This window comes from Lacerta agilis, chromosome 11, assembly GCF_009819535.1.
Source record: "Lacerta agilis isolate rLacAgi1 chromosome 11, rLacAgi1.pri, whole genome shotgun sequence".
Lineage (NCBI taxonomy): Eukaryota > Metazoa > Chordata > Lepidosauria > Squamata > Lacertidae > Lacerta > Lacerta agilis.
This window is the reverse complement of record NC_046322.1, coordinates 10615698-10636902: the sequence shown is the minus strand read 5'-3', so window position 1 is coordinate 10636902 and position 21205 is coordinate 10615698. Positions and strand designations below refer to the sequence as shown.

General features: G+C 44.3%; 1 protein-coding gene across 1 annotated transcript; it reads left to right on the top strand.

Moving 5' to 3' along the window:
• Nucleotides 1–759: 759 nt before the first annotated feature.
• On the top strand, nucleotides 760–17243 carry CFAP53 (cilia and flagella associated protein 53). Its single transcript, XM_033164726.1, is given in 10 exon segments — nucleotides 760–783; nucleotides 2504–2725; nucleotides 3923–4170; nucleotides 6349–6439; nucleotides 6441–6523; nucleotides 9804–10107; nucleotides 10291–10509; nucleotides 12523–12739; nucleotides 15975–16077; nucleotides 16784–17243. Coding segments are annotated over 10 exon segments (1734 nt in total). The 3' UTR covers nucleotides 17007–17243.
• The last annotated feature ends 3962 nt before the right edge of the window (nucleotides 17244–21205 follow it).

Below are 21205 nucleotides of genomic sequence, written 5' to 3'. Positions count from 1 at the left end.
ACCCCAAGGCGGACGAAGCTTCTGTGCCCTCTGGCTTCTGGAGTCCAGGGGCACAATGTAATATGCGGTTGTTCCCAGCTTGAAAACAACACACACTAGCCTTTTAGGCTAAGATCTACTTTATTGTAGATAAAGAGCAGAGTATGCCTCTGCGCAGCAGCTCATTATTTCAGAGCTGTCTGTAAAGCGTCTGCACCTCCTGATGCAGAACTGAAAGTAAGGAATACAACAGTAATTACAATAACATCACATGTGTGGAATGATTGTTGGATTTCCCACAGTGTGAAACATGACCCTTAAGTCTTGTGACCTTGCTGCTACAGCATTCGCAGCTCGGCATGTTATAATATCACAACAGTAAGACCCCCTCAGAAGTAAGGCTCAGAGGTAACTGGATTGCACTGTCGAGCACAAACACAAGGGACTCTTTCGCAGTCGTCTGTGGAATGTTATTCTTGTTCAGATATTTAAATCTCTTAGTTGACAGATCGGTTTGGTATCTGGTTAATTTTTTTATTAGGGGACAGGTTCCACCCCACCCACCCACCCCGGAAAAGTGGCCTGTTTTGCTTTTGGAGCAGCAAGTTTAAGAGGAAACATTTTTGGGGACTATAAAGTCAAACTCTTCACGTTTCTTAAGCAGCGCTATAGCATGAACGGAACGGAAGACTTTCCACAGTCGCGATGCTTCTAAATAAAAGAAATCAGTAGAGGCCAAAGCGTATAAAAGACCCAATATGTCTGCGAGATGGCCAAGATATGTGGATATACTGCAGCAAGAAGGTGAGACTTTTAAGCTGAAAAGTTACGAAGAAATGAAAGATGAGGTTACCGACTGGCTGCAGTATCATCAAATTTATGAAACATTTAGATTAGATAAAAAAATTGGTTTTCAAACAGAAAAATCAAAGCTGGAAACAGAGTTAATTGAACCGAACTCTAAAAACCTTTCCAGGATGTATAATTTGTTGCTAGAGTGGCATACAAAAGATGAATTGGTTAAATCTGCAATGATAGATTGGGCAAAAGATGTTGGATGAATATTATGATGAATGACTGGGAGAAGTTGTGGAAGGAAGGTATCAAATTTACTGCTTGTAATGTATTAAGAGAAAACATTATGAAAATGATATACAGATGGTATTTGACACCAGTGAAGTTAGCTAAGATATATCATGTCCCAAGTAATATGTGTTGGAAATGTAAAACTGTGGAAGGTACCTTTTATCATATGTGGTGGACATGCCCAAGGGTTAAGGCTTTCTGGGAGAAGATTTATAATGAACTCAAGAAAGTAATGAAAATTACCTTCAGCAAGAAACCAGAGGCCTTCCTTTTGAGCATGACCAATTGTGAGATACCCAGTCAGGATAGAGTGTTTTTTATGTATGCCACAACAGCTGCTAGAATTTTACTTGCAAGAAACTGGAAAGGTGAAGAGATCCCGACAGTGGAAGAATGGCAGATGAAGTTGATGGACTTTATGGAACTTGCTGAACTGACCGCGAGACTCCGAGACCAGAGGGAGAAGGTGCAACAGGAATGGAAGAAGTTTAAGGACTATTTTAAAAATCGTGAAAAGTTAGATATTTGAAGCAGAATTGGCTTGTTTAAATGGCTTTTGCTAGCTGATGTTAGAGGAAAATAGTATACGAGAAGTAATGTTTTGAATGGATTAGAATATTAAAAAATGCTTAAGGATATGTTTTTAAGTAATGAATTATATAAGAATAGTATTTTAAAGATTATTAAGAATAATAGTGAATGTTAAGAAAATAGTTACAAAGTTACCAAAGTATATTAATATTGAACGCAGTGGAGAGATCAGGGGAAGTCCCCTTAAAGAAGATTGAAACTAGAATTAAACTATGACAATTTATTGTTCCAGTGTTGGTGTGTAGGTATGTATAAGTTTTCTTTTATTTTTTGTTTTTAATGTTTTTATTATGTTTTTCTTTTTTAAATTGTATTTGTGTGATGTATTGTGTATTTGTTGTTTAATGTGGAAATTAATAAAATATTTAAAAATAATAAATAAATAAATAAATAAATAAATGAAATCAGAACTATTCCTGCTTGTCGGCTTCAAGGTGATTGACACATAAGGTGCCTCGCACTCAGGGCCGGAGGGGCGCAGCTTTATACAGATTAGCTTTTGTTAAACTGTATGTCATAAATGTCTGGTGACATTCTTATTTCATATGTTGAAGGATTTTACCATTTCCAAAGTAATTCATAGATTGGAATGTTCCCCATCCCAATTTTTTTCATTGCAATTGCTTTTCTTTCTTTCCTACAGAAGACGCCCTTTTCTAAACAAACAAATAGAAGTTCGCAATTGTTTTTGCTGTGTGTGCAAATAAGTTAGCCTTGCCTAGGCTGCAAAACGAATTGCCGCGTTCCATGGACCAAGCCGCTTCCTTCGCTTGCCTTCCATTCCTTCCATTCATTCATTCATCCATTCATTCCAAGGAGCCCGGCTTCGCTTAACGCGCTTGCGCAGTGGCAGCAGCAGCAGCCACGAGCCGGAACCTGCGCGCCGAAACTTCGGCCGGAGCGACGCCGGCGTGATGACGTAGATGCCGCACGTTCCCGCGTCCGGTTTCCACGGCAACGGCCGCCGCGGCATTACCTCGCCCTAGGCATGGAGGACGGCAGGATGGCGAATCCCCATAGCCGAGTGGTGAGGGTGGTGCAGGGACCCAAGCCGTTTTCCTTCGCCATAGTAAGTCCTTTGAGCTTTGAGGAGGGAACCGGGGAGCGCGGAAAGGACTATTTTTCTTATATCACCCTCCATCCAGAAACACTGTTTGTCTAAGGGCATAAGTAACTAGTCCTCAATGAGGCCCGTCAGCGCAACGCTTCGCTATCGGATGTAAGCCCCACTGTGCGAGATGTGGCTTGGTTTAAGTTAATAGATATTAGTTTAGGTGTTGTTTGTTTGTTTGTTTGTTTGTTGTATTTTATTCATTCCATTTATCATTTGTTTCATGAGATTTATGCATTGTTTTAGGGGTGGGTGGGGAGTGGTGGGGGTGAACACCCTTCATCAAAGCAGTTTACCATATATATAACCGTGTGTGTGTGTGTGTGTGTGTAATATATATACGCAACGAGATTGTCACCTATTTTTTCCTTTTACAGCCGTAAATTCAAAACACGCGGGAAGCTGAAAGCAAAGAATGGAGTTACACTAGAGCAAATTAAAGCTCATATCAGTTTCCCTAAACACCTGGGTAGGCTCATCTGAATAAGAATGGTTTTCAGCAGGCGCCAAAAGGGATCCATTGAAGGCGCCTGCCTGATATCAATAGGCAGGGAGTTCCAAAGTGGTGTTTAAAAATTATATATAAACTGCCCTGTGATCCTCAGATGAAGGGTGACATGATAAACAAATACATAAGTTTATTTGGCTTTTCGTTGTCTGTGTATATTTATTTATCTTGTGGCTAAAGTGGCCTTGAGAGTTTGCTGCTTTTGGGTGGTTGTTTTTTTTAAAAAAATTTTTTTTAATGATGATGATAATAGGATTGCAGCAGCTTCTCTTTTCTGACATTGGCTTGTTGGGTCAGGTCACTTTCTCACATTTGGAGATCTGGGCTGCAGTCCCTTGTACACGTCTTCCCTGCAGTCAGCCCAGGGATAGACATAGTGGTCATAATCAGTGTCGTCAATTTATTTGTATGAGGTGCATCCTTCCCCATCTTTATTAACTTTAAGGAGGACTTTGAAGGCATTCCTGTTTGCCCAGGCATTTGGTGGCAGACATAGCTGGCAACCTTGAAATCATTGGATGAAATAATGTTTTTTATATGTGATTTCTTTAAAGCAGCGTCCCCTTTGTACAGAGGAAATATGCTCCACTTCCCTTCATCCCCTTGATGCTTGATGTAAAATCTAAATCCGATTCCTGTTTCTAAAGACATGCTTCCTCTTACAGAGGGCCAAATTTCCCAAACCAAATGACGCCATGAAGCAAATCCTCCTCTGGAGGGAGCAAGAGAAACTGCGCCAAGCGGCCGCAACGTACGCAAAGTCCCATCTCCTCGGCCGCCAGATCATCGAAAGGGAGGATCGGAATGAGCGAAAACAGTTCCACCGGATCGTACAGAAGAGGGTTGGTGTTGAAATGCAGGCCTACCTGGCAGGACAAGAGGAGAGGAAAGAAAGGTAAGCAAGCCAGTTGAGCAAGCTGGTGATTCAATCTTGGGTTTCTGCCTTTAATTAGAGGATGGCATACAAAGGTAAAATTTGCATTCATTTCCTGCTCACTTTTGCCTCTTGCTTCTTCTGCATGTGGGCCCTGGAAGGCTGCCCACGTGGGAATTCTGCCCTCAGGCTGGAAAAGGGGTTCCCACTGCTGCTTTAATGCTACCAAACTGGTCGTTCGGGGGGGGGGAACCCAAAATAAACATAAAAGGTTTATTTTTATTACTGTTTAAGTTGATGGACCTTACAGAAAGCCACAGCAAGTAAAACAGGTCTCTTGCTCACAAGAACAGTCTCACAATAGTGAAAGGCCTTTGTTTATCAGTAGGGCACATGCTCTGCATGCAGAAGGTCTCAGGTTCAATCCGCAGCATCCCAAAGGGTCAGGAACATGAGAGCTTCTGCCCCTGGTATAGTCTGGCCTGGTATAAGTTGGATACCTGTGTTCCTATATGTACTTACGTGTTGTTTCTATGGAGAATGGGGCATACATTTAAAGCACATTCAGTACCCATTTAAAACACATAGCTTCCCCAAAAGAATCCTCAGGACGGTAGTTTATCTCTCACAGAACTATAATTCCTAGCACCCTTAATAAGCTACAGTTCCCAAGATTTTTGGGGGGAAACTGTGTGCTTTAAATGCGTAGGGTGGGCATGATCTGAGATCAGAGGGGCCCAAGCACAAATACTGACTCAGCCATGAAGGGTGCTTGTCTGATCTTGAATCAGTTGCTTTCTCTCAGCCTTACCTACTTCACAGAGTTGTTGTGAGGTCAAAGTGGGAAAGACTAACGTGAGCTCTGCCGTGAAATACCGTATTTTTCGCTCCATAAGATGCACTTTTTTCTCCTGAAAAGTAAGGGGAAATATCTGTGCGTCTTATGGAGCGAATGGTGGTCCCTGGAGCTGAATTGCCCAGGGGCCAAAAGAGTATCATGCTTTTTATTTTACAAAGAGAAAAGGGGGTGTTGAAAGGACCCCGCTCAGCAGCTGTTCAGCAAGAGATCGGGAGAGAGATAAGAGTCCCCGGCTCCCTTTCAGCCCCGCCCTCCTTTGTTGAATGTGCTGCAGAGGGAGGTTGTTTGTTTCCCCAGCTACATGTGAGTGGCTGATTAGATTATCTGTCTGGAAACTGTAGAAAAGACTCCCTTTAGAAGCTGCAGAAATGTGAGTTGAACTCCATAAAAACAGAGCTTTTCCTCTTTGCTTTTCCCCCTTTGCAAAAGGAGCTTTGCTTTTCCCCCTTTGCAAAAAAACTGCAAAACTTTTAGCTGATCCTCAAAAAACAGGGTTTTTCCCTTTGCAAAAAAGCTGCAAAACCTTTAGCTGATCCTCAAAAAAACAGGGCTTTTAGAGGAGGAAAACGAGAAAAATATAAATTTTTTTTGTTTCCTCCTCTAAAAATGAGGTGCGCCCTATGGTCTGGTATGTCCTATGGAGCGAAAAATATGGTAAATAAGTGGTTACACCAATGTTTTCACTGAAGAGGTTGGTATTGAGGGTGGATTTAATGGAAATGAGCAAAATGAACTTTGTGCTCCCTGATGGATATTTAAAGAATAGATCCTGCCCGCCTTCACCACCCAGACGCTAAATTCAGATTTTGGCATGTATTGAGCTAATCAAGCAAGCCTTACTTGGTTTAACATAATAACGTGGCAATTTTTTAAAATGGAGGGACCAGTACCCTGGTCTGCAGAGTACAAGATAAGGAATTCTCTTCCACATGGTAGACAGATCATGCCTTTAATACTATTTATTTATCTCATTAAATTTATGCACCTACAAGGCCTCACTCCTGTCAGCAATTGAGCTGCAGAGTTGAGCACTAACTTCAGCTTCTGGATCAAATGCAAGGGAAGTCCCACACAGAGCATGTTGCAGTAACCCAGTCTTGAAGTAACCAATGCTTGAATTACTGTGGCAAGGCTTCTGCAGCTTCAGGAGTATGGCAACTTGCCCCTAAACTCATAATGACTGCTGCAAATGCCTTCGTATAGATACTAAATAGAATTCTAGAGATGGGGACACTCCTTCCCTCTGATTCAGGGCGTTCTTTCTTCCACATTCTGTAAAAAGGCACAGTTCAGTTTTAACACCGTTGACAGTGATTTGATTTTTAATATACCCTTCCCAGGCTTCGGGATCTCCTGGAAGCCGAGGAAAAGTGTTACCTAGCTGCAATAGACTCACTCGGAGAAACTATGGAGGACAGGCGAGTGAACATATGGAGCAAAAGCAAAATTGCTGAGAGATAAGAGGGAAGAAGCTCGGCGGAAGCTTGTGGCAGAAAAAAGGGATCAACAGTTCAGGTAAGTTGGTCATAACAGGGGTGGCCCAGGCAGGAGGAATGGGGAGGGGGCAGCACTTCTCCGTCCATGAATTGATGTGGGGTTTATCAACACCTTTTAGATCTGTGGGCCCATTTGGACTTTTCAGTGAGTGCTGTGGGCGCTATGGCTTCTGGTCAGTTTATTATCCCTCTCTTCCCCAGATCATCACCCCTGCTGAAAACAAGAGTGTGCAAGAGTGTCAACCTTTCCCTTTTTTGCTGGAAATTCCCTTATTATAGCAGTGTGGACCAGTAGGGAGGGTTGACAGCTATGAGTGTGTGTGCATTCATACACATACACTGCTTTTTTCAAGGGGATCTGGTGGTGAAAGCTAAGCCAGTAAAATTGATTTGAGCCTTGAAAAGCACATGGAACTTGTCAGGAAACCCCCCTCCGCCCAGGCAGGTAGCGTTCCGGGGCATTTGCGATACAGAGAACCACCATCCCCGATGCGCAGTTCGTCGTCTTCCTCAATATGAGGAAAGTGACGGATCCTCTAGTGGGGAGGGGGAGATGGAAGCAGGAAGTCGGAGCGGGGCACAATAAAGAACCTTAGTTTGTAGAAGTTGCGGAGTCAGCCTGTTTCCTCAGGAGCAACCACTGAGAGTCCTTACAGAACTGAAAGAGGAAGTAAACCACCCTGGTGATCCTTGGATGAAGGCTGACCTATAAATTTAATGCATAAGATAAAGCAAGGAAGAGCAACCCCCCCTTTCATCTTCCTCCTTCAGAGCCATGTACTTTCAAAGGAAAAAAAGGGTGACCACTCTTACGATGTCACGGCCACAAGGAGCATGGGTGGGGTTGCTCAGTTGCTTCAGGAGCACAAGGAAAGACCTCAGGAGCACCACTGTATGAGCACCATGGGGGCAAAACCCCGATTCGGAGGGTTAAGTGTGGTGGAATGAGAAGTCATAACCCAACAGTTGAAGACCATTGGATTCAATCTTCCAGCAAAACTAGTCAAAGCCTGGAGCCCTGCTTTAGTGTTCAGAATAGCGCTGAGTCCCACTGTTTGGTCCTAAACCAATGAACCATATTGAATACCAAATCTGTACTTCCTGAAGATTATGCAGGCTATCCTTTGAAATTCATGCTTCAACAAATTTGCTGGGCAGTTCTCCAACCCAAAAATGTGTACAAAAAACATGTGCTAGGGGGAAGCGTGAACAAAAATGTGTATGTTAGTGAAGGAACCGTACAAAAATACATTATATTAGGGGATAATCACTTGCAAAAGTCTATCTATTAGGAGAATTGCAGACAAAGGTGTGGCCAGATTTTCATGAAAAATAGCTTGCAAACTGATGTAATGGTGTAAACTGAACTTAAGACTGGAAAAATGAGAAACTGAGAGATATCAAAACTGACATCTTTGTGCATCCCTAATGATGAGAGGCTGCCAGTCATACTTTTTGCTGCTCTGAACATGGTTTGTTTGTGTGGCAAGAGAGAAATATTGTTTTACGGGTCTCTTAAATATATCACGTGGAAATGCTTTTGTATCTTCTTTTTGTACAGCAGTTTCCCCCCCCCCCTCTCCCTTGCTGAGACTTGTGTAGAAATTGTAGTTTAGTTGCCTCGCCATTTGAGCTTTGGAGGCATTTATTATTTATTTGCATATGTATATTAAATATATTTTGGATGGCTCTAAAGTGGCCATATAGGCATATCATTCCCTCTATTCTATCATAACCTTTGTCGCTTCTTGCAAAGGAGAGAGTGTAGTCACACGTGATTCTGCCTTGCTGCCATAAAAATGGATAAATGCTGGTAAGGGGCACCAATTTGGCATCTGACTTCCGTAAGCAACATTAAAATTTCACAGCTCTCGACAGTAGAGAAGCTTAGGACAGCAAAGTGAAATAGTTGGAACAACCATCTGTGAGAGCAGATGTGTATGGTGGCTGTAAAAGCTGCTTTGGATGACTTATTTTGGTCGGATCAAACAGTTATGGAGCTATTTTGTATTATGAATTACTGCCTTTTGATTTAACTCCTACATTTTAAAAGTCTGTAACATTCATGTGGTTCAGCTCTGGATAGCAAGTAGCGCTCTCCTTTCTCTTAAGGGAATTTTGATCTAGAGTATGGATAGATCACTTTTCCTGCACCAGACGCTTTGTCACTGCCATCCCATTGCCCTGCTCCTCCCGGATCTCTTCCAGATGTTCTCTTTGATCATTTAAACCAGTGATCCACTATCCATAGATCGTGATCTACTGGTAGATCACTGGACGTCTGCAGTAGATCACTGGTAGATCATTGGCTCCCCCCGAAGAGCTGAACAACTGTGGCTCCCCTAGAAAAGCTCAACATTTTACCTCCTCCCTGAAAAAAACTCAACAACTTTGACCCGAACCCCCCCAAAATGGGCCTTCTCCTTCTTAAAAAAAAGCTCAACAACTTGAACCCCCCAAAAGGGGGTAGATCACTGCCAGTTTTACTCTGTGAGTAGATCGCAGTCTCTTGGGAGTTGGCCACCCCTTTTAGTGTATCCAGCCGATCTGTTGCTTAACAGATAAACCTCTTGGACATTATTACCTAGAAAATGGAGGGGCATGGGCAGCATCACGGGTTGGCATTATTGGGCAACTGCCGAGGCCCACACTTCAAGAGGGGTCCCACCGCTGGGTTATGTTTTGTATTCGAAAACACATTTGATCATAAAATAAGTATTCAATACGTGTCATAAAACTACGTGCTTTAAAATGCATTTTGGCAATTTCTTTGGACCGAGAACTGCATTTGCAGAATTTGAGGAGTGCCAAATCCAGAGGATAATTACATTAGGCTGGTTGTTGTGGATCAGGTCAGTTCATAGTGGAATCTGCAGAACTCTTAATTCTCAGGCATCCCTAGATATCACTAGCTAAGCCTGTGGCTATGTAGCCTTCCATCTACCGCACAGCTATGAACCAATAGATCTAGCATTTTTAGCTTTGTTTTGTGCTTAGACATGCATTTTTTTTAGCCGTAATGTGAATCAGCATTATTGAAGAAGGGCTGTAACTCAGAGGTGGAGCCTCTTGCTTTGCATGCAGAAGGTCCCAGGTTCAGTCCCCAGCATCTGCAGTCAGGACTGGTCAGAAATTTTGCTTTGAAACCCTGCAGAGGCATTGCCTGTTAGTGTAAACAGTCCTGAACCGGGTGTGGCCTGACTCTGTATAAGGCAGCTTTCTGTGTTCCTGATGGCACAGTACTGTGTCCATATGCCTGTTATTTCCGTTCCTCCTTTCTCCCCTTACCCGTGGCTCAGAGCAACTTGTGAGGATGCACGGACACAGTGGAGCAAGAAGCATCTGATGGAGATATGTGAGGACCGGCTGGCCCAGCTGGCCCTGAAGGAGGAACTAAAGAAGCAACAAGCAAGGGAGGAGGCGGCCTTCGAGGCTCTTTGGGAAGAGGACAGGCTGGCCAAGGAGAAGCGGGCAGCGGAGGAAGAGCAGAAGAGAGCAAGGTGGACTGACAGCCAGAAAAACCTCCTTGATGCTCAGCAGACTGTGGCGGAAGCTCAGCGGCAGGAGGCGAGGCGGCTGAAGGAAGAAGAGGCGAAGCTGATGGTAACGTAGCTGGTTTAAGAGTGTAAGATGAATCTGCTGGGTCCAAGACTTCAGCCATTGCTACATCTTCGTAGCGTTGCGATTCCCCCAGTCTAGTCCCCCACCCCACCCCACCCCCCGTTTTGTTGGGCATCATTAAAGCGGGAGGCATGAGTTAACCGTCTCTCTTGCCGCTGCTTGTAGGAAGAAGAACGTCAGCTGATGAAACTGGAGAACGAGCGAGCCGAGATTGAGCGGAAGCGGAAGCTGAGGGAGTGCAGAGACATGCTGCTGGATTCCATGGAGGAGAAGAAGAGGCGTCTCCGCGAAGAGCAGGAAGAGGAGCTGGCTTTAGATATGAAGATCCTGGATCACATCATGAAAGGATCCCAGGAGGAGACAGAGAACCAAAAGAAAAGGAAAGTAAGGCTAGTATTTAATTCAGGTTTTGAGCTAAAGGCAGAAGATTCCATGTTTCTGGCTTCTTTGCCATTGCTGACCTTTTCACTTGGGAGCCCACAGCAGACTTCCAAGGAAGCCCTCGGCTCATGATAAAAAAAGGACCAAGCCCGATTCACTTGCTTGAGAATTTATCACAGCCCATGGGCCTAATCTGGCCTGCCCAGTCCAACCTGCCCAACCTCTCAGTGACCCCTGCCTCCCTGCCAGTCCTCCAATGTCATTGTGTGGCGATCGGAGGTCAGCCCTTAAAAGAGCAGGCAGAGAGATCTTGTGTCTCCAGCCTTAGCAGTAAGCACCACAGCGAGAAGTCCTCCGCTGGTGCTTATAGATTAAAAGGCAGCATTTCTACTCAGCGGGAGCGCTGGGATGGGAGCGGGGGGGGGGGGGGACACACACACACAAAGGCTGCCTTTTACTCTTATCTCAGATCTTGGTGCAATGGTGCTTGGTGCAAAGACTGGGAAAGGAAATCCGTCTGCCTGCTCTGTAGGCAGGGGGATCTTTCTAGCCACCTCCACTAGAGTGGAGGGGGCTGGAAATGCTGGTGTGTGCACCTGCATGTGTGCATCTGTTTGTTAGAGAGAGAGTTTTGTACCTGCATGTCTGGTGTGTGTGCGTACTTGTGACAATGGGTGGAGAACAGAGGTAGGAGCTGAAAATGTGGTTCTTAATTTGCGCCACCAACGAACAAGAGATGGTGACCAAATAAGAGGCTATGATCTGTTTGAAACGATTTATTTCAAATACATCATCTTCAGAAAACCAGTGAATGCATTTCCGTTTAAAAAAGATACAAGCATTATTACCACCACAGTCATTACAATTTATTACCCACCGTTCACGCTTAAGGTCCCTGGGCGAGTTAGAGCAATTAAAACACAACATTAACAGTAAAATACAACATTATGCGATATTAAAAACAGTTTAAAGCATCCTACTATTACAAAGATAAGGTGGGTCCTGAGAATATACATCCGATTCTCAAGGGTAAAAAATCAGAGTAAAGAGAAATTAACTGCACGTTACACAGGAATAAGTCCTGGGGAATGGAGAAAAAAGGAACAGGTAAGTGCAAATAGCAATTGCATTGAAAACAAAGGGTGCATATTTATTTACTTATTGTCTTTGATCACCATTGGAATGTGCCCCCTCAACCCCCAGTGGTTGGCAAAGTTTGGATCTAGCCCATAGGTTCCCAGTGCTGAGATATCATCTTGATTTTCAACCTGCATGAGTTCTCGGAGCTTAGAACAATATTTAAAACCAAACCATTTGCATTATACAGCCCAACCAATAGTGAAATCTGAACCAGCAGGGATAATATAAGAAACCCAGCCGGACTCCATCACGCTTGGCGGTTCACAGCTTGCCTGAAAAGAAAAGCCCTAGCAACAGATCACCTAAATATGCAAAGTTCTCAGATAACACCGAATGTCAAGCGAGGGAGGGACTTCTCCAGAATTAGCAAAACATGGGCCATTTCTGTGAATTATCCCTTACAGTGTAGAAGTGCTGCATAAAGTCATATGTTAAAGTCAGGAGTTATGAAATGTTTTCATTGCTAATGTCAGCCCACAATGTTTTTTTTTCCTTCCCCCCACCTGTTACTTTCTATCCTGAATTTACTGCCAGTCAGTTTCATTAGGGTCACACTGAGATCTGGTATTAAGCGAGCAGATTTACTTCAATCTCCAGGTAGGGCTAGGAAAAACTGCCTGTCTGAAACTCTGGAGAGCTGCTGCCAGTCAGTGTAGACAATACTGAGGTAAAAGGACCAATGGTCCAACTAGCCTTAAGACAGCTTTTTATGTTCCTCATTCTCATTTGAGGAAGGCTAAGGAGATGATGAGAACTTAGGTTTTGAAGCTTGTTCTCAATGGCCATATTATCAACGGTGTATAAAGCTGCAAAATCGGCACGACTCCCTTTTTATTTATTGCTTTCTGCAACTTGCTCCTCGTCTCTCTTCTGCAGAAAGAGCTCTTGAAAGAGCAGCAGATGTTTAAGGCCTACCTGGCTCAGCTGAGGGAGGACGAGCGGCGACAGGAAAAAGAGCTGGACAAGCTGCGGGCGGAAGAGACAGCCCGGATGTGGGCAAGGAGAGCCGCAAAGGAGAAGGCCATGAAGGAGGCCAGGGGCCGCTTGCTCACGGAAGTAATGGACACGAGGAGGCTTCAGCTGGAGGAGAAACGTAAGGGGCTGTCAGGGACACGTTATCCGTGGGCCTGATTCACCTTCTATCTTGCACGGTCTGGAACGGGAGACCTGCGCCAGCAGAGCAGGAACACTAAGCAGGGCTCTTTGCAGGCTGAGCTTTAGGAAGCGAGGTCAGAATTGTGCACCTGAATTCTGCAGACTGCATAAATCATGCAAATTAACAGCACTTGCACATCATGAATTCTGCTTCTATGAATCATGGGTGCAGGAACAAGGAGCTGTGCAAAGAACTGAAACCCCACCCTCGATAAAGCTTTTCCTGTGCCCTGGCCAAAGATGACGCCAGAAGTTCATTGTTTGTGTGCTTTGAAGCCTATATTTTACACTCTGAGGGGCCTGGACACTTGGCTTTTATAACAAAAACAAAAGCCGATGTTCTCAAGGCGTTGAATTGCATGCCTACCATGTTCTGCTGTTGTACAGTGCCATTGTAAATGCGCACAGTTGAGCCCATAAATAGGATTGCCTGCCCCCCACCCCATATTTTATTAAGGAGTTCCCCCCTCCTAACCCTGAATCAGCCCGGCTCATGCCAATATCCTCATAAAGGTAATATGCCCAGAATGCCAGCACCTTGATTTGTGCTCAGTAGTTCACAGCCAGCCAGTCCAGTGCTTTAAGGATCAGTGTTGCATGATCCCACTTTGCTATTCTGCAATAGCTGTAGCTTTTTGACTGTTTTCAAGGGCAGCCCCACATAACAGTGCATTGCAATAGCCTTACTGGGAGGTTACCAGCATAGTAAACACATGTAATAAAATCTATGATATAACATAGCAGCAGGAACAGGAATGGAACGACTTAGGAAAGGAAAGGCTTTTGCCATTTATTTATTTTTATTTCATTTATTTGTTGAATTTGTATTCTGCCCTTCATCCGTAGATCTCAGGGCAGTTCACAACATAAAAATACAACATAAAAGCACAAAATGCAGAATAAAAACAAGACCTGCCCCCTACAAACCAATAACCTCCCCCCACCTATTCATCCATTCAAGAAAGTTTAAACTGGCTGCCTATACTCTTCCAGACCCAATTTAAGGTGCTGGTTTGAAACCTATACAGTGGTACCTCTGGTTACGTACTTACCGTATATACTTGCGCATAAGCCGACTTTTTCAGCCCATTTTTTGGGCTGAAAAAGTCGCCCTCGGCTTATGCGCAAGTGAGGCGGGCGGTGGGGAAGGAAAAGCAGAGAGAAAGAGCTTCTCTCCGCTTTCCTATCCCTCCCCCCACCCCACCGGGAAATGTGCAGGACGGGGGCATCTTCTCCGATCCCGTCCTGTGTGTTTGCAGCTGTCTGCGAGGTGGTTGGGAAGGAAAAGCGGAGAGAAAGAGTTTCTCTCCGCTTCCCTCCCCCCCACCCCACCAGGAAATGCGCAGGATGGAGATCTGAGACGCGTCTTCTCCGATCCTGTCCTGTGCGTTTGCAGCTGTCTGCGAGGTGGTTGGGTAGGAAAAGCGGAGAGAAAGAGTTTCTCTCCGCTAACCCTCCCCCCCCACCCCACCAGGAAATGCGCAGGATGGAGATCTGAGATGCGTCTTCTCCACGATCCCATCCCGTGCGTTTGCAGCTGTCTGCGAGGTCCTAGCGCCTCCAGACACAAGCTGGAAGGGTAAAGACGCCTCTGCCTCCACTCAGCAGCAGAAAGGCACAGAATGGAGGATCGGAGAAGCACTGCACAATGCTTCCCCCTCTGTCAGTTGGGGGGGGAGAGAAGTGGAGAGAAGCTCTTTCCTGCAAAAGGCACAGGACAGGATCAGAGAAGCAGGGGGCACTGGCTTGCCAAGGGTTAAAAAGGATTGAGTGGGATTCCTAGAGAGGTCAGGAAATACCAAGCCCACCTACAAAAGGAGGAGGGGGCCTTTGTCTCTCTCTTCTGCATGTGCTTCATCCCTGGCGCCTCCTGAATCCAGTGAGTCTCTGCTCATCTTGCAAAGGGTCCATTGGGGAGAAGAGGGGGGTCCCTGGGATGAAGGGGAGGGTGCAGGGAGGACCCCCAAGTCAAGGAACAGAGGCTCTTGCCCCCCTCCTCTCTGCAAAGCCCAGGAGGAGGCAAGGTCACAGGAGCTCTGCAACTCTTATCTTCCTTTGGATCCATTCACAGCTTGGCTGTTTGGGAAGGGAGGGTTCTTTGGGGAGGGAAGAAAAGGGCCTGAAAATAAACCCCCTCACACTCAGGAATCAGTCCCATTTATTGATAGAGGTTGTAGGGGGATGGAAATATTGGACATAAAATACACCAAAGAAATAAAAAGGAAAGCCTAACTGTTGGAAGAGGGGAGGGGGCAAATAAAAGAAAGCGCTTATTCCTGTGGTGCAGAGTCAAGCCTATGGAACTCCTTGCCCCTGTTTTTCTTTGAAATAAATATTCAAAACATTTAATCTACTGATGTCTCAATTAATGTAATTTTATTTATTTTTATTTTTGAAATTTACCAGTAGTTGCTGCATTTCCCACCCTCGGCTTATGCGCAAGTCAATAAGTTTTCCCAGTTTTTTGTGGTCAAATTAGGTGCCTCGGCTTATATCTGCGTCGGCTTATACTCGCGTATATACGGTAATTCGTTCCAGAGGTCCGTTCTTAACCTGAAACTGTTCTTAACCTGAAGCACCACTTTAGCCTCCCACTGCCGCTGCGCCGCCAGAGCACAATTTCTGTTCTTATCCTGAAGCAAAGTTCTTAACCTGAAGCGTTATTTCTGGGTTAGCAGAGTATGTAACCTGAAGCGTATGTAACCCGAGGTACCACTGTAAAGCCTTATACATTGCAGGACCACAATACCTGATTAATTCCCACTCCAGACAAGAATATATCTGCCCATTACAAGTGTCTCCATGTGCCTCTTCTGAGAGAGACTTGAAGGTCGCGAATAAGGAACAGAGCCTTTTCAGTTGTGGCCCTCTGCCTGTGGCATGGTCTCCTAAGTAAAGCCCTCCTGGCATGAACAGTTAACTAACAGCTAAGGCAATGTTAGTGATGCTCTGGGTTACTGATAAACACCCCCTCCCGCCCAAAATTATGAAAGCTGATGTTTTATGTGTTGATTTGATTGTTTTGATGTTGATGGTTGTTTTCCGGCCTTCTTGTACAGATACTGCCCTGTGTTAGGTGACCAAAAGACGAAACACATTGTAATAGTTAATTCGTTAACAAAGAAAACAACAACAGCATCAGCCAATTACTTGTTCCATTTTTTGCCTTCCAGTGCAGAGAAATGCCCAAGAACAAGAGGCACTGAATCGGGACAGGGAATTGTTAAACGAAGCCCTTCTAGAATTCAACCGTCTGGAAGAGGAGAAATATGCAAGGTAATTGCTCTTGATCCTATCGGCAGGGCTGATTATACTTTTGTGGTAAAAACCCATAAAACTATGCCAGTGGCACCAAATTATTTGCAGGGAAAGCCTCAGTTCTGTAAGCTGTACAGGCAAGGCAAATTGTACACATATATATTAGAGTACAATAACAATAGGTGGAGGGGGAGAGAGTAAGAAGAAGAAGAAGAGTTTGGATTTGATATCCCGCTTTTCACTACCCGAAGGAGTCTCAAAGTGGCTAACATTCTCCTTTCCCTTCCTCCCCCACAACAAACACTCTGTGAGGTGAGTGGGGCTGAGAGACTTCAGAGAATTGTGACTAGCCCAAGGTCACACAGCAGCTGCGTGTGGAGGAGTGGGGACATGAACCCGGTTCCCCAGATTACGAGTCTACCGCTCTTAACCACTACACCACACTGGCTCTCAGTGTGGAAGTGCATAGGCAATGAAAAGGATAGAAAAGCAAGGTGTGTCACGTGGAGGACAATAATGCATCCATCAAAGGATGCATTATTTATTCAAAGGTGCTCATTTATTCAGAGATTTGCTGGAAAAGAGGACGTGGAGTGCGCCTCCTTCCTGGCCTGCAGAAAGGCTGTGTGCCTTCAGACCATGCCCTGGAAGGGAGTGTGTTAAAAGTGTTAAGTAGCTGCTGCTTCTGTTTATACTCATCCCTCTTTTATTTCGTTATCTGCAGGCGCACACAGCAAGCAAAGGTGTATCAGGAAGAACTCAATGCTCAGATCAATTACAACAAGCAAGCCCGCGATCTTGAGAAGGAAGAAGAACGGCGCCGATATGCTTTGTCCCTGGAAGCGGAAAGGCTTTACCAGCAGAAGATAGCGGACATCATTGCAAGACCTTACATGAAGCTGTCAGATCTCCATCCTTTGCGGAGGTACCTTGCCAGCAGTTCTTAATCTTAGACTCCAACCAATTTCCTTTGTATAGATCTATATTTATAATTCACTGCATTTAAAACTCTCAAGTGCAGCTGAAGCATCTTCTGCTTGTGTACACTGACTGGAGGGGAAGAAGACTCTAGAATACCACCGTTCCTAGCTTCTTTCCTTGGTCAAGCAAAACCTCCTTTTAAAAATAAAATGCTGTCGAAAGTTTAACGTTTTAAATAAAGAACGTTGCATGGTGAAATTGAATGACTTCAAAACCTTTTCTTTAAAAAAACACTTTTAGTTGTACAGTTTAAAAGGAATACCTATATGCTGTGCTTTTCCAAGTTATACGTAATAAAAAAGCATTTTCATTCCCTCTTTTTTAAAAGAAAGAAAGAAAGAAAGAAAGAAAGGGTTGTCCATAATTCAGCATATATTCAGTTGACATTCCCCGCTCCCACCACCATATACTATAAGAACTGGTGTACCCCCTCTGTTTCATTGTGGTCAGGCAACCTGCAGTCCTGTGTACATATTGCCAGCACGTTCCTTTGCAGAGCTGAGACCTGCTATACTTACAGCTAGATCTACGGAAACTAAGCAAATGAGGCTTTAAGACAGGCATAGGCAAACTCGGCCCTCCAGATGCTTTGGGACTACAATTCCCATCATCCCTGACCACTGGTCCTGTTAGCTAGGGGTGATGGGAGTTGTCCCAAAACATCTGGATGGCTGAGTTTGCCTATGCCTGCTTTAAGAGATGTTCTGGACAAAACTTGGCATATTTAGTTTCTGTGTGTCCAGCTGCCATTAAAGTTTGCAGAAGCAGGAGCAGTCCAAACAAAAGTGGCAATGTTAATCTAGACACAGCTGCCTGGTCAGTTACCCCAAATCTCTAGCAACCTCTGAGAAAGAAACCGTAGGCAAGTAAACAGGGCTATGCAGATGTGTTCTCCCCACAGATTGGAGAACATAGGAAGCTGCCTTATACTGAGTCTTGTGGGCGACAAGGTAGACTTGATTCCTACCAGCTGCACGCTCGTTTTGTTGACAATATTTCTCCTTCCATTTTAAACAAGGACAATAAACATGGCTGCCTCTCGGCCCCATCACTCGTTTTGTCTTTGGATTACAACTATAGGACAAGTGTTAAATCGCACACCATGAGGGGTTCAGTGTGTTCAATCAGAAATCTGTTTTACAAGTCAGCTTGTCGCAGTATTATTGAGCAAGCTCTTGAACACATTGATCCTGACTTTCCAAGTGTTTCTGAAAAGCTTCCAACATTTGTGACTAGCAGCAGAGTGACTCGTTTTGTGCTGCATCTTCACCCTGACACTGGAAGATTCCCACCTCCTGAATCCTGTTGATTCTCCCTCGTTCATCTTACCTGTTCCTGCACAAAGCTGAGCGAGTTCCATCCATGATTAGCTTGTTTTGAGTCAGGGGTTACTTATGCTTCAAAACCGTAGGCAGCAATGATTAATTGGTTTCCCAATAGCGCTGTGTATTGGCAAGCATTTCCTATTTTAACGACTCTGTGTATGTGCAAGATCCCTTTACAGCTTCACAATACACAGGAGTCCTGCAAACAGGACTGAGATGATTTACAGTTTAATAAGCAAAAAATCTAGCCTTTATAGTTAGAAGAAAATGCATTTTTCCGTTTCGTTCCTTATCAAGGTAACATAACGGGTAGCATGTTCTTGTCTCAGGCAGAGGTCTGTCCCATTACCTGCAAAGTAGGACCACTTTGAATTGAGATTTTAGGAACTCACCTATGGTCCTTCTCCATTTAAGACCTAGACTCTACTAGAGAGCTATAGCCCTTCCTCAATTTATTTTATACACACAGCACACTTTTAGCTAAGTGCTGCCTCTTCAGTGCTTTTAACTACTGCTATTTTTTAATAATCTGCTGTTTGTTTTGTCAAAAGGGTTAAGAATAAAAAAAGGTGCTGCCTTGACTACAGTTTCTATATAAAGGGGAGGATATTAGTCATGATAAAACATGCATAAATAAATATTACAGGCTGTTGTTTTCCCTTGGCAGCAGAACAGGCTGCCTGGGAATTCCTGGGACATGCCAGGCAGTGGCTTTAGTTAGCAGTCAAGCTGGAAACTCTAGGTGTGGTCAAGTAAAGGTGAGCATTTATGCACATATGTACTGTTTTATTTATACCCCTCACCCTGCTGCCACTGGCTTATGGATCTTAGGGTTGGCAGGCCCAGGAAGAAATCCGATAAATATGATAGTTCTCCTGGGTGGGGTTTGGAAAGATCTAGCAGCTTGGAAACGGAGCCCATGCAAAATCTTGCAGCGGGCAGGGGTAAAGCCAGAAGGAAATTAGTTATGATGCATGAGCTGTCCTTGTAAGTAAGTTTTGTGTGTGCCATGCAGATGATTATGAGAGCGAGGCCTCCCTGCCCCCAATTCAGAACACCTGGCTGCACAGCAGCCAGAAATTCAACAGATGCAGCTTTCTGCTTTGCTGTATCTTTGCTGCGTCTTCAGTTGTGGAATATCAGCTTGTCACAAGATTTGTCCCGAAACCCACACTGATTGCTCTCATGCTCTCTCTCCCTCCGCTCCCCCCTCTCTCACACACAAACACAGAGCGAATTTGCATGAATTATCCCTTAATTAGTCCGTTCCTGCTCATTGCAAACTGAGGGGTTAATTGCTTTTATCTCCGAATGACCTGGTAGCTATGATTTGGCTAGCCCTGCAACGAGTATTTATATGTATTTCTAACATGTAAAATGCACACTGTTGCACTTAGCGAATCTGATACCCACCTACAAGTCCCAAAGTCCTCAGAAGCTGCAGTAACTCAGAGCGGGGCTTTGAATGTGGTGGCCCCTGTTCTGAAACATAGTATTGCTGCTGAGATACAGCATGTGCCCTTTCTATCTGCACTTTCCAGAAACAACTGAAAATCTCTTTGTTCTTCCCGAGCTGGATAAATAGGTTTTTGTCATGAATAGGCTTTTGTTTTAAATGTACCTGCTGTGTATTTCTGTGGACTCAGCCATACAGCTGCAAATAAAATGATTTAAGTGTGTCGTTTAGTGCAATATGCAAATGTGACACTAGATGGTGATGGTGAGCTATGGCATACTTAATATATGTTTCAACACTTTTTAAAAAGCATTCTCAAAGCGTTTTTTATATGTGTGTAGATTCTACCTGTGTGTTAACTTTTTGCTGTTTGTATTGCACATCGCCTTGAAATGATTGTACAGAAGACAACTAATAAATAACAATAACAACAATGGATATTTTCTTTAAAAAAAGAAGTGTTCAGGTCATGCAAAGCTGCTTTAGAATCATAGAATCATAGAGTTGGAAGAGACCACAAGGGCCATCCAGTCCAACCCCCTGCCAAGCAGGAAACACCATCAAAGCATTTCTGACAGATGGCTGTCAAGCCTCTGCTTAAAGACCTCCAAAAAAGGAGACTCCACCACACTCCTTGGTAGCAAATGCCACTGCCGAACAGCTCTCACTGTCAGGAAGTTCTTTAGGTGGAATCTTCTTTCTTGTAGTTTGAATCCATTGCCCTGTGTCCGCTTCTCTGGAGCAGCAGAAAACAACCTTTCACCCTCCTATATGACATCCTTTTATATATTTGAACATGGCTATCATATCACCCCTTAACCTTCTCTTCTCCAGGCTAAACATACCCAGCTCCCTAAGCCGTTCCTCATAAGGCATCGTTTCCAGGCCTTTGACCATTTTGGTTGCCCTCTTCTGGACACGGTCCAGCTTGTCAGTATCCTTCTTGAACTGTGGTGCCCAGAACTGGACACAGTATTCCAGGTGAGGTCTGACCAGAGCAGAATATAGTGGTACTATTACTTCCCTTGATCTAGATGCTATACTCCTATTGATGCAGCCCAGAATTGCATTGGCTTTTTTAGCTGCTGCATCACACTGTTGCCTAGTACAAATCTACCCTGAGATTTCTATGGATTTAAACTTATGCACGCAAAGCATCATTATTATTTATTCTGAAGCTATGGTCCATTCTGTGTACTTCAGTTAAGAGTCATTGACTTCAGATTTCTCTAAAAGAACAGTTATTTATTTAACTATTGTTCTTGAATTCTGCCCCTTCCTCCAGGGAGCTCAGAGCTGCATGTACAGAGTTTTCCCATGTCATCATCACAACAACCCTGTGAAGATTAGGTTGAAAGGTGACTGAGGCCAAGCCAAGTCAATG